Source organism: Chelon labrosus (assembly GCF_963514085.1).
Source record: "Chelon labrosus genome assembly, chromosome: 17".
NCBI classification, from domain to species: domain Eukaryota; kingdom Metazoa; phylum Chordata; class Actinopteri; order Mugiliformes; family Mugilidae; genus Chelon; species Chelon labrosus.
This window is the reverse complement of record NC_140350.1, coordinates 14,378,541-14,394,590: the sequence shown is the minus strand read 5'-3', so window position 1 is coordinate 14,394,590 and position 16,050 is coordinate 14,378,541. Positions and strand designations below refer to the sequence as shown.

At 44.0% G+C, this 16,050-nt stretch overlaps 1 protein-coding gene across 2 annotated transcripts in view; it reads right to left on the bottom strand.

The window, feature by feature from the left end:
* The window catches only part of nbeaa (neurobeachin a), a gene marked incomplete at its 5' end in the record, with an annotated part of 87,657 nt that overhangs the window by 56,798 nt on the left and 14,809 nt on the right, over positions 1-16,050 (bottom strand). For both annotated transcript variants that reach the window (XM_084565401.1, XM_084565402.1), the window contains 2 exons: positions 1,088-1,188; positions 3,800-4,031. In XM_084565401.1, the coding sequence (XP_084421527.1) occupies positions 1,088-1,188; positions 3,800-4,031 (333 nt within the window). The remainder of the gene's footprint in view (positions 1-1,087; positions 1,189-3,799; positions 4,032-16,050) is intronic.

Genomic DNA, 16,050 nt, shown 5'->3' with positions numbered 1-16,050 from the left:
CGCATTGCCGGAGTCAAAGAAATCTGTCTGGGCCTTCAAAATTAAAACTGCAGGCAGCTCAAGCCTGAAACATGTGGTAATGACACTGTTCCTTTAACCAATCACATTTTAAGTTTGTATTCTGAGGCCTTCTCTGTGGCCTACGGTAGCGTCAGCGTTTTTGCGTCCTCTGATTGCACGGTCAGAGAGCCGCTCCGTTTAAGCCAAGCTAACGGTTCATGTTAACGTTTGATAGCTATATTTTGAACCCACGATGGCGCAAGCAGGAGAGGCTATCGATTTGGTTGCAGATCTTCTTAGAAAGACATTTCCACGGTGGACTTTGAAGGAAAAACTGGATATTGTGAGGAAAGGCCGCCCAACCCCGGAGCTAGCTAGCCTGACCCAGCCAGGGAAAAGGGTGTGTCCGCCACTTTCACGTCAGCAACTATGAGCGCTATGTTCTGGTGAGTAAAATGAATTATATTAACATCTTTTATGTATACTTTTGCCATTTCATTGGGTCGACATGCTTCTGCAGGATTTCACAAATGTGGCGCTGGTGCGCTGTGGCTGCAGCAAGTGAGAGGAGACTTTCTTGCTGTAGTAATGGCATTCATCTCGTTATATGAGATACCCATCTATGTCGCCACATCCTGTTTTATTGCGTGTCCGTATGATGTTGATGGTTTCTATAGCAGTGGTGTCGTAACGATCGTATTAAGAGGTGTTTTGAATAAGGCTGGAGGTCACTGAAGGCCTAGGTGAATAGTGACTCAGCACTGTGGTCAACAAGGACTAGAGAGTTTGATAATTTGTATATTTTCAAATGCACTTTTTAGTTGGCTCCCCTCAGTGTTTTAATTGAAGCTCCTTCTGCCACTGAAGTTGATGGACTTACAATAAAGGGCATCAGATGCATGTTTCTATGACTCTAAAGAAATGAAAAAGAAATGTCACAACATCCAATAAAAACAAAATAAGTTAAAATAAAAAATTTCCCACTAATTTTAGCTGCAAAACAATAGATGTGTCTTAACATTACTCATACCATTAGCAATACACACAAGATCTAACCATATTTTTTTTTAAGTCACCATCCACTTACCCAGACGCCATTGTCTCCCCTCAGCATACTGAAGAGCAGCTTCAGCTCCTTGACTGTGATGCTGTAACTGGCCATGACTCCCAGCATGTCCACCAGGAGGTCTGACAAAACACAGATAAGTTAAAGTGAGATGGCAGAGACAGGATAGCGTATGAGTTCTCACGAGTGCGCTCGAGAGTCAGCGCTTGGAAGGCCCTCTCCTGACATTTCTCTCTGATGAAATATGGTGAGGTCACAGGGGCAGAGACAGCTTGTATACCGTGAGCGCTGAGCAATTTAGTATTCGGCACAGTTGAAATTTCAAGCATGCGCCATCCAGGTACTCAGAGCTGCTCTGCTGTGCACAAAACACACAACCTTGAAGTTCGAGCAGAGTTGCTGTGCATGGCATTACTTAACACAGTGAATGTATGCTGTAATAGTGTATTGAGTCCAACACGTCAGGAAATATGAGGTCAAACAGCTGAAGACGTATTAATTATTATTGACAACAGAGACAGACTCGCTTATGATGCACATTATACCTTTAATGATTGAACACTGCATCAATAAATACCCATATTAAAAAAAAAAGACTGAAAAAAGGACTGATAATCATATTGTAGTGTACTAAAGAGTCTGTGGCTAAAATATATATTTTTTACAAAAATGTTTGACGTATTCTGGGTAACGTCGTATCTTTTTGCACGTGACAGAAGCTACAACTCTGAGGACAACGTTAGTCCTGAAAGCTAGTTGGATTTAAAAAAATATAACGTCAGCAAAGAGCTTCACAAAAGCAAAGCCATATGCAAGATGCGCCAACTGGAGGTAAAATACTGGGGAAACACCACAAATTTCTGGGAGCAATGACAACCTTGTAGGAGGTTTAGGTTTCTGCGTCAATTTGACGGCGTAGCTAAGGCGACAGCGCAGAGCATATGCAGACCCTAGCCTAGCGCCGTAGCTGAGGTGCACCTCCCCAGAAATGTTCTCTATCTCCGCGATTTTTGAATTGATTGTTTTGGATCAATAAATCTTATCTTACTAGATTTTATTCTACTTATTTTTTATTTCTATTTTATTTAATTTAATCTTTTCTTTTTATCTGAGGTTCTTAAGAGTGTGTTTTTTATGTACAACTAAGCTACTGTAACCAAGCAATTTCCCTTGTGGATCAATAAAGTTTACCTAAGTCTAAGTCTAAGTCTAAAGATGGAACACACCGAGTAAAGGTTAACTGAGGAGGTTCAGAGATACAAACATTTGTATGACTCATCTTCGGTGAAATTTCAGTGAATGTTTCAGACGCTATTGTTGCAAGTGAAGCAGGAAGTAGAAACAAAAATTAACCCGACTGGCAAAAAAGACACAGCGCCAACTAGTGTTTGGGAGGCGTTCTTACAGAGCGAGCCAGACTGACGAGTGCACAAGTATAAATGGCTAACAGCGGCGTTGGGTACGCGCGTAGGTTACGGCGTCCATGTCCTGCAGTACTCTAAAAGAGCCTTTAGTGTTGTGAAAACCTCCTTTTGAAGAAATTGTTTTGAAACAGAAATATCTCCGCTGTTAAAATTTTCCTCACCAGGCCAGAAGCAGTTTCCCGTCTCATCGTGCTAAGCTTATGCTACGCTAAGCTAATAGCCATAGCTTCACATTTAAAATAGGGAGCAGACAGAAAAGGGCATGTACATATGCTGCATTTGCCATTTTCAGAAACTATCCCTTTACCTTGTTTAGATCTTAATAGACAATAACCACTACGATCTGTCAGCAGCCTCACTGACAACACATTGCTCTTGCTTAACGACTGTATTTCATGAAACCACAAAAACGAGGCTGTAAATATAATTCCTCTTAAGCATATAATTAAATACCACACTGAGGCGTTTGTTTAGTCAAAATGACCTTCCTGCTTCATTGACTTTCACTTTACACAATCACAACAGATCAGTGTGGATATGGCAGAGATACAGCACAGCCCTCTCAGCATGAGGCAATCTGCTTAGAAAGGCTCTTCTCTCCCATTAGGCCTGCTCGATATGAATAGAGTCTTCCCACAATATTTCATTAGCCCGGGCCCAGCGACAGGGAATAAAGGAGAAGGCTAGCTGAGCTCGCTGAGGTGCTTGCGATGAGAGGAAAACGGAATACATAATGTCCTAGATTCAAAACCCCTAAGCTCTGTTTTTGGTGCGATCAATCCATGTAGGTCATTTTAAATAGTTTTAGAGGAGCGTTAGAATCACGGATCGGAAAGGGAGTCTGTGGGAATCGGCATTAAATTGATTTAGGCGGCGTCTACTCTGCTGTGGTGAGCAGTAATAAGTCAAGGAAGTTATAAAACACATTATCCTGCGGCGCTAGGTAGGACATAGAGGACACCGTGGGGGGGAAGGGAGGACGGGGGAGGACATGCACTCCGAGGCATCATTAAAGGGAAGTCAAGGTCAATCAGATCATGTAAAGAGATGACTGTGTATGCACTGTTTAGTAATTAAGTCCTCTGTACGAATGGCAGCACAATCGTACGGAGGTCATTACTTTGCTTTTGCTACACCAGAGGCTGCTTGTGGATGTCCGATTCGAGGGCAAACACAGATAAACAAGCACATTACAAACACACGTTAGGTTCTGTTGTACAAAAAAAAATGGCATAAGGGTTTCATGAGATGTCACGCATTTCTATATTTAGCAGTGTAACAATAATTTACACCTATACCAGTCGCTCACCTGCGATCATGTCGTCCACGGTGCTCATCTTCAGCAGCACCTGCTGGATGAGGCCGACCTCGGTGCTGGTCTGCAGGTTGCGCACACTCTTGCGGAGGATAGCCGTGAACATGCTCCAGATCTCGGCCTGGCACGTCACCTCGCAGTGGGACAGCAGCTCCACCATGCAGCCGATGCTCTCCGCCTCCTGGATGATGAAGTTCATCTCCAGGTCAAACTCGCCGCCCACCAGCTGGAGCAGGGTGAGGGGTCAGGGGGTAAAAAAAAAAAAGTGGAGAAAGGGGAAGGGATGAAGTTGAGAGAGGGAACAAAAAGAATGAATGATTTAGTGAACTGTTTAACCTTTTGTCTGCAGGAGAGGTAAGCCCGGTTTCTGATGGATGCTGATTGTGGTTAGGAAAGAATTCCTTCTGCCGGGGGCCACACATGCTGCAACAAATAAACGTCCTTCATCTGGACACGCACACAACGCATCCCCCTCTTCTGTTCTCTTTCTAACGCCGGGAGAGCAGCACTCTCCTCTGTGAACTACAATCACTCTCAAAATACAGCAGGCATAAAATAGCAGGCATAAACATGGCCTCCTTTACTACCTCAGAAACACACAACACCATGTAGGCACATCCAGATTTACACACACGCACAGACACCGATTATTTCACATTTCAGACCCTGTCCTCTCAGACGCCATTAGTCAGCTGATGCCTCAGTTTAAAACCGCATGGAAATATTCTCTCTCTTAATGGCTGGTGTACTGTAATTACTTGCGAAGGTACGGACAAATTACTGCGCCTCACACACACACACACATTCACTCATTCACCACATGAACACATACCCACACAGTTCATCCTCAGCGTTCTAGACCATCCAGGAAATGGTAACCACGGCAACCAGCAAGCTAAGGCAGCACGGTTGAGGCTATTAAATCAGATGGAACAGAAACATGCATTCGATTAGGAGAAGCTGCCGAATGGGATAAACATTAGGACTATTGCAACTAAGGCCTTTGCACAGTCAGAGCGGTAAAAATAATGGCTAAGTCTAGTGCAGTCAATATGCTTCACAATAAAATGAAAAGGAGAGAGCAGTACCCTGTTATCTGCATCAGAGAATGAGAGAAAACGTTGGTGTCATCGAATAACTGGGTCAATTTGTATCCAAAAATAAAAAATTGTGTCTACATTGTGTTCAATAAAGGGTTTATTCTCATTCTACATGTGGTTAAACAGTCTTTAAATAAGATAATATGCACTGATCAGCCACAACATTAAAACCACTGACAGGAGAAGTGAATAACATTGGCCATCTTGTGACAATTCAATGTTCTTCTGGGAAACTTTTGGACCTGGCACTCATGTGGATGTTACTTAGACATGTACCACCCACCTAGACCAGACCAGACACCCCCACCCCATAGCAATGACACTCCTTGATGGCCGCAGCCATCCCCAGCAGGATGCACACACACAAAAACGGTTTAGGAACAACTAAAAAAACATGAAAAACCTGGCCTCCAAATTCCCTTGACGCCAAACTGATCAAATATCTGTGGGATGCACTGGAACAAGCCTGCTCCACAGAGGCCCCTCCCCTCAACCCATAGGAACCAAAGGACCCCCACTAACAACATTCTGTTACCAGACACCACAGGACACCCTCAGAAGGCCCATGTCCATTCTCTGATGAGTCCCAACTGTTTTGGAGGCACAAGGGAGACCTACACAGTATTAGGAAGGTGGTCATAATGTTATGGCTGATCGGTGTAGGGAAGAGAATCAATTCAGTTATAGTGTATGTATTATTATTATTATAAATTAGATATCATTATTATCTATGTAATATTATTATCGCAATAACATAAATTCAACTTATTAAACCCTTTGGGCTATACTGTATTTCTAATGTCTTTCTCAGATGCACTAATGTTTTTTTTTGTTTTTTGTTTTTTTTCAATGTACTCCCACACATTAACGGTCATTTCTGCTGATCTCACCAGAAAAACAGATAGCAACTATCTGGGGAAAAAGCAACCAATTTATTACTGTGGCGGAAAAACCAGTCAATGTTTGGTGTCTGTGTATTCATACAATACTACGCTGTATAATACCTACAAACCTAATATTAATGAGATGATCTCATTTTCATTATACAGCACTGTGTGTTCCATTGTGGATGAAATGAAGCACACCTTTGCTGCATATGAGACCTTTAAGATTCAGTTCACTTATTTACCCTGTCCTACTTGAGCCCTTAAGCTCCAATGGGGCGCTCCCTGTCTTTGTCCATTTTTGAGTAAGGCGTAGTCAGGCACTGGCAAGATGGCGGCGAGTCACCCGTATTGAGCTTCAAAACTGCTCTTCAAGAAACCTGCTGCCATCGCGGAGAAGAGTTCAGCCATCTTTAAATACAGTCAGAGGTTATAACATTCAGCACTGTCATTCGAGGCAGCTGTTTAGCAAATATAATGTTTTTCCATCCACCTTCAATGTGTGAGTGGGACCACCTCCGTAACCATGACGACCGCGGTTCAATCCCCGGGGAGCAGAAGTACAAATATATATACGAAATGTAATGTAACTTGTAAATAAACCGTGAAGAATGTGACTTATTGTGACTCTAGCTCTTGGAAACCTGGCAGTGACTTCACTTTAGAGAAATGATGCCGCCATATACAATATTGATATAAGACTGAACATTAGCTGCAGCCATCATTAGCAACACCAGTATTTATTACATGCTTCCCCAGGTTTAGTCTCAGGCCCCGTGACACCTGTAAGATTAAGGGTTATGTCTTGTAGGTCGCAATTCCTTTCTGGCCTTGTGTTTCATTTACGTCACCTTATGATTGTTCAGGTTTTAGACCTGGGGCTAAGTCCTAAACACTTATCTAAGTAGACAATGTTCATGTACCAGTCTGACACCCCTCCCTTCTTTTCAGTCAGGTCAACTGCCTTTCATTTCCCTCATTTTATTCCCCTCTCTCACGCACACAGCTGATGTGGTCTGTGAACGCATCAGCACACCTCTAATTGAGGTGTACAATAAAAGGAGGACAAATCAATTCATCCCACATCAGGTTTTCCACTCTCCTTTGAGGCTGCCTTTTACAGAGCTCACTTAGGTCCACTGTGTACTACCACATCTACACAACCTGTCAGTCAGGAGGTGCTCCATATACCGCGCAACAGAAGCTTCAGAGGGCTCTTTGTAGAAACTTGCTCGCAGATATGCAGCAACTTGAACACGGCAACGCACACATCCCCAGGGCAAACCTACTCATGTACGGCACAGGCATAATCTCTCTCTGCTTACACTTCCCGCCCGTGTACAGAAAGATGAGAGGGGTGATGCAAACGGCTGCAACAAACCGAGTCTCGTGACAAACAATACAGCAAAATAGGAGTGTAATAACGGCGGAAAACGCGGCGTGAGAAAGAGGAGGAAGTGCCTCGATAATTATTATCTCTCCTCCACCAGGAGCAACATCTGGAAGGGGTGATTAAAACCTGGATGACATTGCCAAGAGCCGCCCGGACGCAGGACGTCAGGGGAAACGGACGGACAGTGAGATAGAAAGAGATTTAAAAAAAAAAAAAAGACAGCGTGCGCGTAATCTTCAATTTAAAAACGTTCACATCAAATATATGCTCTTCATTTCACGTGGCTTCAATAGATGCAATTGATGCCTGAGCTCATTATTTGCTTGAATGGGGCTTTTAATTGAAGTATAAATAAACCTGCCGCCTAAATAGCAATAAGGCTGATCACAAACTGCCTGAGCGCACTTGAGCACCATCGCCGTCACGCACGCCAACAAAAGATTGCTAATTAGCTTTACGAGGGGACATGATTCTTTTGCACAAATACGCGTAACCTTCACTCTCCCTCGTCACCCCGCTCTGCGTCCACAATGTCAACTCCCATTCATAATGACTCTCACAAAGGGACGAATAATCATCACGCCGATGAGCACGCACAAGAGGCCTTTACCACCCCGACACGTACATACCCGGGTGGTTAAAGGACACGTAAACATGCACATGGCCCCTCATTATTACTATTATTCTACCGGCATTGGGATAAGGGGGCCCAGCAGTGCCAGCCCTCCTCTCCTCCGAGGAAATGTGAGCACCAACCTCACTGTCTACTTTGGCAACTGGTCGAAGTCATTTGTTTTGGCAGCTTTTGCTCCCCCAAGCTTACCACGTATTTTTGTACGCTCCACTCATACAACGAGTTTCACACACACACAAAAAAACAACACAGCAAGGAAACCAGTGAGTCAAACAGTCAGTTGCTAAGGAAGTGACAACCTACTTCCCACGTTTCTTTTTTTTTTTTTTTTTACGTTTGACATATAAACATAAAAGGCATAAGCTAGTGCACATGATTGTAAGTCTTCACGATTACCTGCTGTGTATAGAATATGCAGTTCAGTGCTTTGCAAATGTAACATTTAACCTTGAAACACATTCAGTTTGAAATGTAAGCATATCTCATGGCTTATCACCAGTGACTAATCTTATATAGTAGAGTATGTAAAGGCCTGAGAGAAGTCTGCCTGCCAGACACCGCTCTTTCTCTCTGTTCCTTTTTAGTGCGGTTATAATAAACGTTCATTTTTCATGTCAAGCGTCTGGTTCCGTACTCGCGTGTTACCTTTTCTCTCTGTACTACGCCTGCTTCTTATTCCGTCCAGAGCGGCTCTGCAGTGCTGCTCATTCAGGCCCCGAAGGAAGCTGGCAGTCAGCTTGGCATCACTCAGGCCGTGTCAGGGAGGTGGGAGTTTGAGGAGGGTGGGTAGTGGGTGCCAGGACCGTCTTCGCACAACAAAGAGCTTATATGAGCAGGCTCCTTCAACCAGCCAAAACCAGCTCTCATAAGGGGTTGGTAAAACAAACACTCTCTCTGTCCATCTGACCCTTTCTCACCAGCTACACTGCTCAGAAACAGCTCCGAGTCGCTCTGAGGGCGACAGGCCTTTTTTTCCAATGAAGACAGGACGTTGGAGCAAAAGCACAGGTGTTAGTGATAAAATGAATGAAGGTCTGAGTCCTGGTATTCTTGTAGAGGGTGACTGTCACACTGTTATGTATTACAGGGACACGTTGTTAATGTCTGCTATAAAAAAGGTATGTCGTACAACCATATGGAGTCAGGTTTTGGGTCTAATAGGTGGTTTAGACAAGTCAAGTTGACGCTGTAGCTAAGGCGTCAGTGCAGAGCATACGCAGACCCTGCGCAGACCTAGCGTCGTAGCTGACGTGGACCTTTCCAGAAATGTAACTACGCGCCGTGGCGACGCAGACCGCAAGAGCTGCGATTGGTCCGATTGGTAGTAGCGTGCTAGCGGTAGTAGCATTTCTGTCTGCTTCTCCATCTCCGCAATTTTCGAAAATTGATCGTTTTGGATCAATGAAAATGGAACACATCGAGCAAAGGTTAACCGAGGAGGTTCGGAGATACAGATAATTGTACGACTCGTCCGAAAGCTTCATTAGCCATTGTTGAAAGCGAAGCATGAAGAAGAAACAAGAATTAAAAATTTTAAAAGACACAGCGCCGACTAGCGTTTGTGTGGTGTTTTTAGAGAGCGAGCCAGACTGACGAGCGCACAAGTATAAACGGCTAGCACTGGCGCCAGCTACGGGCGTAGGATACGGTGTCTTTGTCCTGTAGTACTCTAAAAGAGCCTTAACTCTCCAGTTGTATACTCTCTTTAAGTTCTGTTTTCAGTCTTTAACTTTTGAGGGCAATATGTGGCTTTGTAGCTGTTAAATTCTCTGCTATATTCACCTGTGTCTGACCCTCACTGGTGATGAGCAGGTACACAGAGCACTTTCAAATTGCAAGTTTCGAAAAAAAAAAAAAAGGTTCTTTTGGTGCATTAAGATCAGCAAAAATGTTTTGCAGGATCTGTTTTCAGACACGGCCTTTGTCATAAAAGCCATAGGTGATTCGCCATACCTTTTCACTCTGGTAGCGGCACGCGGCAATGACATTCAATTTATCAGCAATATATCCACTTAGCGCAAGCTTCCGTGAGATCGGTTTAAGACATTTTTGCCACGTCATCTATAGTGAATGGATGGAGTCAGGTTTTAGGTCTAATAGGTGGTTTAGACATACTTAAGCCAGAGCTTAAGTATGCAGGCTTCGCTTCTAGGAACCAATTAGCAGGCTACACAGTGTTCTTCTGTTTTATCAGTAAAAGTAGTACCACACCGTTTACATACTGTACATCATTAATTGTTTGCTTTTTTGCTGGGGTTTAGCCATTTTAATGACATCGCTTGACTCCCCCAAAGCCACTTTAAGGTTTACTTGGTTTGAGGCAACTACTCGGTCCCAATTGCGGTCACGGTTAAGAGAAACAAATCCTGTCTGTTTATAGGAGACTAGATGCAAACAGCTGTCTTTTGTTTTCCAGGCTCTCTGTATGCCCAGTCTTCTACTCTCAGAGGTTTTGCAGTGCTTCAGCTACATCACACTACTTCTGTATTTGCGTCATTTCTAAGCCTGCAAGACGTCTCTTGTCAAAACAGAGTAAACACTGGACCTCTTCAGGGAAAGCCCGGACAGCCAGTGCTGTAATTTTCCCGTAATCTTACCCCGCAATGCTCAAAAAGTAAAAGCAATTCGCCGATCCAGTTCGCTCGAATCCTGAAAGTTGCACTTTTAAAGCTTTAAGAAATAAAATGTGCAACCATTGACATTTAGTGCTCAGTACCAGGACTGAAGCATGGTATTCAATCATCATTGATCTATTTATACCTGTGCCTTTCCTACTGTGACATGTCAAAACGTCTCGACATGACACCAAAGCATTGATCATATCCGGGCAGAGAATTTTACCAGTAGTTTCAGTGAGTTCTGTCATTGGGCTTGGTACGAGCAATTATCTATTCAGTTTGATTTTGTGGCCACCCTGTTATGACTGGCACCCTGTCAACCCGCAAGACAACAAGTGGTAATAGATAATGAATGGATGTTTACGTGGCCCTTTAAATAAAATTCAGGTTTTAGTGACTTTAATTCCAGGCTTTAAACACGGCGCATTCCTGAGAGGTGAAACATTAATCAAGGTAACAACAATTTAATCGAAAACAGCCTCTCACAGCCCATTATGTGGTCGCTGTGATGGCACATCAAACAAGCGATTACGCCGGCTGATTACTATGACTGACTGTTGAATACTGGATGACTATCAAGCCCGAAAAGAGGCACCTGTTGCTCATTAAGGCCGTCAGAGATGACAGGTCAGAGCAGCGAGCGGACGGTCAATTGCCACCTCCTCTGCCTCTGCGCGTTCAATTGAGCCTTTGGAACTGGCATCATCAATATGCAACTTCAAAGCCCCTGGGACGGCGGTGGAGAGGTGCAACCGTGTGTGCGTGCGTGTGTTTGTTCGGCGCGCATGTGTGGCTCATTACTCATTTGTGTCCCCTGAGTGAGTCGCGGCCATTCAGGCCCTTTGTGTGCAGAATGAGAGGAGACAAGAGGCCCATCTAGACATGAGATCACAGATTATACACTTAACGCTTCGCCAAGAGGGCTCAACGGAGCGCAGGAGAGCAAAATTGAAGGAGAGCGAGGGGGAGAGAAAAAAAAAGAAAAAGGGAACAAGAGAGGGAGATGAAAGAGAGAAAAACAAACACCGGGATGAACAGTGTGAACTGTAGAGGGCCGAGAGGAAGAAGATTGTGCAGGAGAAAAAAAAAACAAAAAAAAAAAGGGTGTATTTGTGAGGCCGTGCAGGAAAGACGAGCGAAAATGAGGACGAGACGGCAGCTGAACGCTATTGTGCTTTCTTATCAGGACAGCAGAGCGATTTTATTGCCCGCAGCCTTACAATGTGCAGCGGAGGGTTTCGTGCTCCACTGATGACCATAGCAAATTGCTGCAAAGATATGGATTACACTGGGGCTAAACTGGCCACTAAACACTCAATAATCCACATTCTGTTTTCTGCATGACCTCATTTTTTGGTAAACGGCATTGATAAGAACAGCGGTTAATTTTATCACCGGCTCAGATTCACATTCTGAGGATAACCTTGTTTTTATCTTGCATTTTCAAAGGTTTAAGTTCAAACGAGAATAGAGCGGGGCTTGAAAAACTGATTGAAAGACTGATTGAAAAATATTAAAGCAAAATATAAGAGAAACTCTTTCTCAGAAAATGAAGCCTTAATTCTATAACTGATTTATTATACAGGCTTATAACGGCTTTTCTTTGGCGCATAGAAATGACTGGTTTGTTTGGACAGTTGCTCAAAGGTGAGTGTTTTTCACGAAAATAACCCTTAAAAATAATGACTAAACAAATGGATAACAATCAAATAGGATCAGTTTGGTATCTCGGTTGGCAACTTTGGAAAACTTGACCGAAAAGTGGGAAAGCAGTAGAGAAGAGTTGGGGGTGAGGAGCTGAAATGGAAAAGGACAGCACTGTCTCTGCCTCTCCCTCTGTGACGGTGATCCACAATGACATGTTGACTGACTGTAGCCTCCAGACACAGGGGGGGGGGGAGGAGGAGGGGACAGCCCCCCCGGACTGCATTTCCCACGGGCCTTCGTACCAGCGCCTGCACAGACGGCAGATGGGACGAAGCACAGCCCCCACTCATCAAACCCTGCTCAGAGCAGGAACGCCACAATCACACAGTCAGCACGCGCACATGCATGCACGAGTCAGCAAAATAAACATTATCAGCTATGGGATGTCTAAGAGCTGTAGGAAGTGTTACTTTAGACATTAGGGAGGGAGGGAGAGAAGTAAATTGCAGCAATGATAGCTTAAAGAAGGATGCAGACGAAAATGGACTCCATGCACACACCAGACACTGCAAAAATAACACTAGGGAATAGATATAAGGAAGGTTTAGACCAGGAAAAGCTAGAAAAGCCCCTCTGTGACCTATAGGTAGCTATTTTGAGTCACAACAGTAACATTAACTGACACATGTCTCGAGTCTGGGAGCCACACGACAAAGCTGCGATGATGCAGATCCCTGAAGGCGGTAAAGTCTATTCAAAGATATGAAAGCAGACTGTAACAAAATGTGACAATAAGCAAACTGTCTGCAGGAAATCTGCCATGACTACACCAGCCAGTAATGTATAGCAGTCTAAATGATGCACGATATTACACCAAAGAGAACCTGTTAGCCACTTCAGCAGCAGGAATATTAGTCCACCGCTTTAATTGGGACTGAAATAATTAAACAGATGTATAACGGATTGCCTTGAAATTTGGCACAGCCATTAATGGACCTCAGAGGAGGAATCCTACTGACTTTGGTGATCCCCTGACTTTCACAGGTTGGCAGGCTTACTCTTTTTGCTCGGAGTTTAATGTTTTTTTTGTTTTTTTTTTAAAGGCACCGGACAGATTGCGCCGCGCAGACATTCCCGTTCCTCTGAGCACGTATCATAATAACTGAGTGGTCTCTCGACAGCCAGCGTGACGTGATAACGAGGTCAGAACTTAAAATCCGTCAAACAGTTTAGTTCATGGCAAAGTACCTGCGAAATCGGCCTCGGGCGCTCTCATTGTTTTGTGCTATTTGGTGTGTTAACATGCTAACATGCTAGGCTTATGCGGTGGGGGGCATTGTTAAGAGTTAAGACCAATGTGTTTTAGATTACAGTCCGAGGTTACATTACGTGTATGAAAAAGCTATCTTGGATCACGGGAAACAGAGAGATCGTCATCCGACCACTCTCAGTGATTGGGCAGAGACTGATGGGCGCGTATAGCCTCTTTTCATCTCCCCCTACTAAGCCAACTCTAGCAGGCACAGACCACCCTCAGAAGACAGAAACCACCCAGAGAGATTCAAATAGCCAAACAGAAACTAGAAACGAGCCACACAAAAAACACACACTGCGATTTCTTTTATATAGACACACACACTGCATTTTCCCAGCAGGAGAGTGCAGTTCATTACAAGCTAATACGTCAGCCACATATAGCAGCTCTATGCAGCAACCTTCCCTCTTTGACATCAACACAGCTCTCATCCCTCTCACTTCTCTCTCACACACACATAAGCCATCCAATCACAGGGCCAATGCAGGGAAAATAGGAGAAAATAAGCTGGGCTAAAGGTTTGGTTTGGAGTGCTTATCCGCCGGAGTCTTGGATTGGGGTTCGTGACGGTTCGTTTTTCCCAAACCATTTGCTTGTTTGCCAGCGATTACGCAGCTTTTCTATATGAAGTGCAGGCCAAATTTAGTCAGGAAATAATTATAGGCAATCACGGCCATAACACAGTAATACAGGACTTAACTTGGCATATGGGGATGTTTGTATAAACATTGTGGCTTTAGGGCAAGGAACAGACAGTGTGATCGTGTCGATGACGCTGTGTGGGAAAGGTGGCAAATCCCAATTAAACAACTGCTATCTCCAATTTAGCAAACAAGTGCACGCTCTGCAGCTGCATCACATTCAAAACAGTGGCGTTTTGTATCCTCACTGCCAAGATCTCTACCCTGGGCATATTTTCCACAAAAAAAAAAAAATAATAATCACAAATGCGCGTCTTGCACATACATCAAAGAAAAGCGAAGCCACTGAGCGTTCCCATGTATCGGCTTGTCAGTTTCTGTTAACGCCGCCACAAACCAAGGAGGCAGAGCCGCATAAAAGAAAAGTGAGAGAGGGCGAGAAAAAGACAGTAATACCTGCTGAGATGTGCCTTCATGAAAAAAAAAAAAAAAAAAACCCTCAAGAAAGTCTCCAGTTTGATGCAGACCAGTTCAGAGTGTCTTCGCCCGCCTCCAACATCTGACTCAAACCTTGTCAAGTGCAGCCTTAAAAACATACTGCACACACGGAGAGAGACAAGTGCGCAACGAAACTCACTTGAAAACGTCAGGCAAAACACACACACACACGCAAAACACTGAGTATTCAAAGGGCGAAAGCCTTTTAAACAATTCATTGCGAAAAGCCTCGCAGGTCTTAGTCATTCGCACAAACACTCTGACTGAGTTCATCGCGGACACATTCATACGTGCTCGCAACAGCAGCAGCGGCGAGTCACATGAATGACAGCATGAGTAAACACTAAAAGAGGAAAGAGAAGAGAGAGAGAGAGAGAGAGAGGAAGAGAGAGTTTCCAAAATGCTAATGAGGTGCCATTTCATTAGCATTAGGTTAGCTTTGCAAGAAAAAACAATAACTTCTCAAAAGTGTGTTTACTGGAGTGGAAGGAAGAGGAGATTTAAAAAGAGCAGAGGTGGAAAAAAAAACAGGAACAGCAAAGAGGAAGAGATCAGGAGGGGGAAAGGGAGACCAGGCGAGAAAGCGAGGTCAGACGTCACAAACAAGGCAGAAAAGAAATGCGCAGAAACGGCAACGGTGGTTCTGTTTGCTTGGGAAAGCAGAGGGAAACTGGAGAGGACAGACAAATCCAGCAGACGCAATTTCAGCACAGCGGACAGCTCCGGCTCACTCTGCTGACAGATGCACACCGACGACGAGAAGCTACGGTGGAAATCCTCCACCGGGCCTGCGAAATTCATTGACAAACAGCTGAAGCTGCAACTGCACTAATTGCTGTATTAATACCATCAATATTTTCACGGACTTAAAGCTTGTGACAGCAGGAAACTCAAAGCTGAGAGGGCCCCGCCGCTTTTAGGCCCATCAGCATGAAAACAGAGCCATGCTGTTCATGTCTGATACACAAAAAAAAAAAAAAGAAAATCCAGGTCAGAAACACATACATACACACTGCAGGGATTGAGGACTGCAGCCAAGTGATCACAAAGCTGACTTCATCCAACTGCAGTTTATAAAATGTCTGCCACCTGATTGGCCAAAGAGGCTTAGTAACGGATCTAGCAATAAGCCTCGTCACATGCTAGCGGGTAACAAACAAAAAAACATTTTTTTTTCTCCTTTTTTTTGTCTTGCAGAACACCGCATGACGCACACTCACATTGCAGCGAGCACTGTTTGCATATTCTAAATCTTCGGTAACATAACAACATCTGTATTTGTGGTGATGCTGCAGTTTCGCGATATCCAGAGCTGCAAATAAGTTTGGAAACATACACCAAGAAGGTTGTCTTTTAGTCTGTCAGTGTGATATTTAATTAGTTTTCTACTCATTTCTGATAGATTTGAAGGACGTAACAGGCTACGAGCCAATGAACAATCAGTTAGCATTTAGTGGTAACCATTAAAAGTCATTCAGTGCCATACATATATATATATTTTTCTAGTTGTATAAC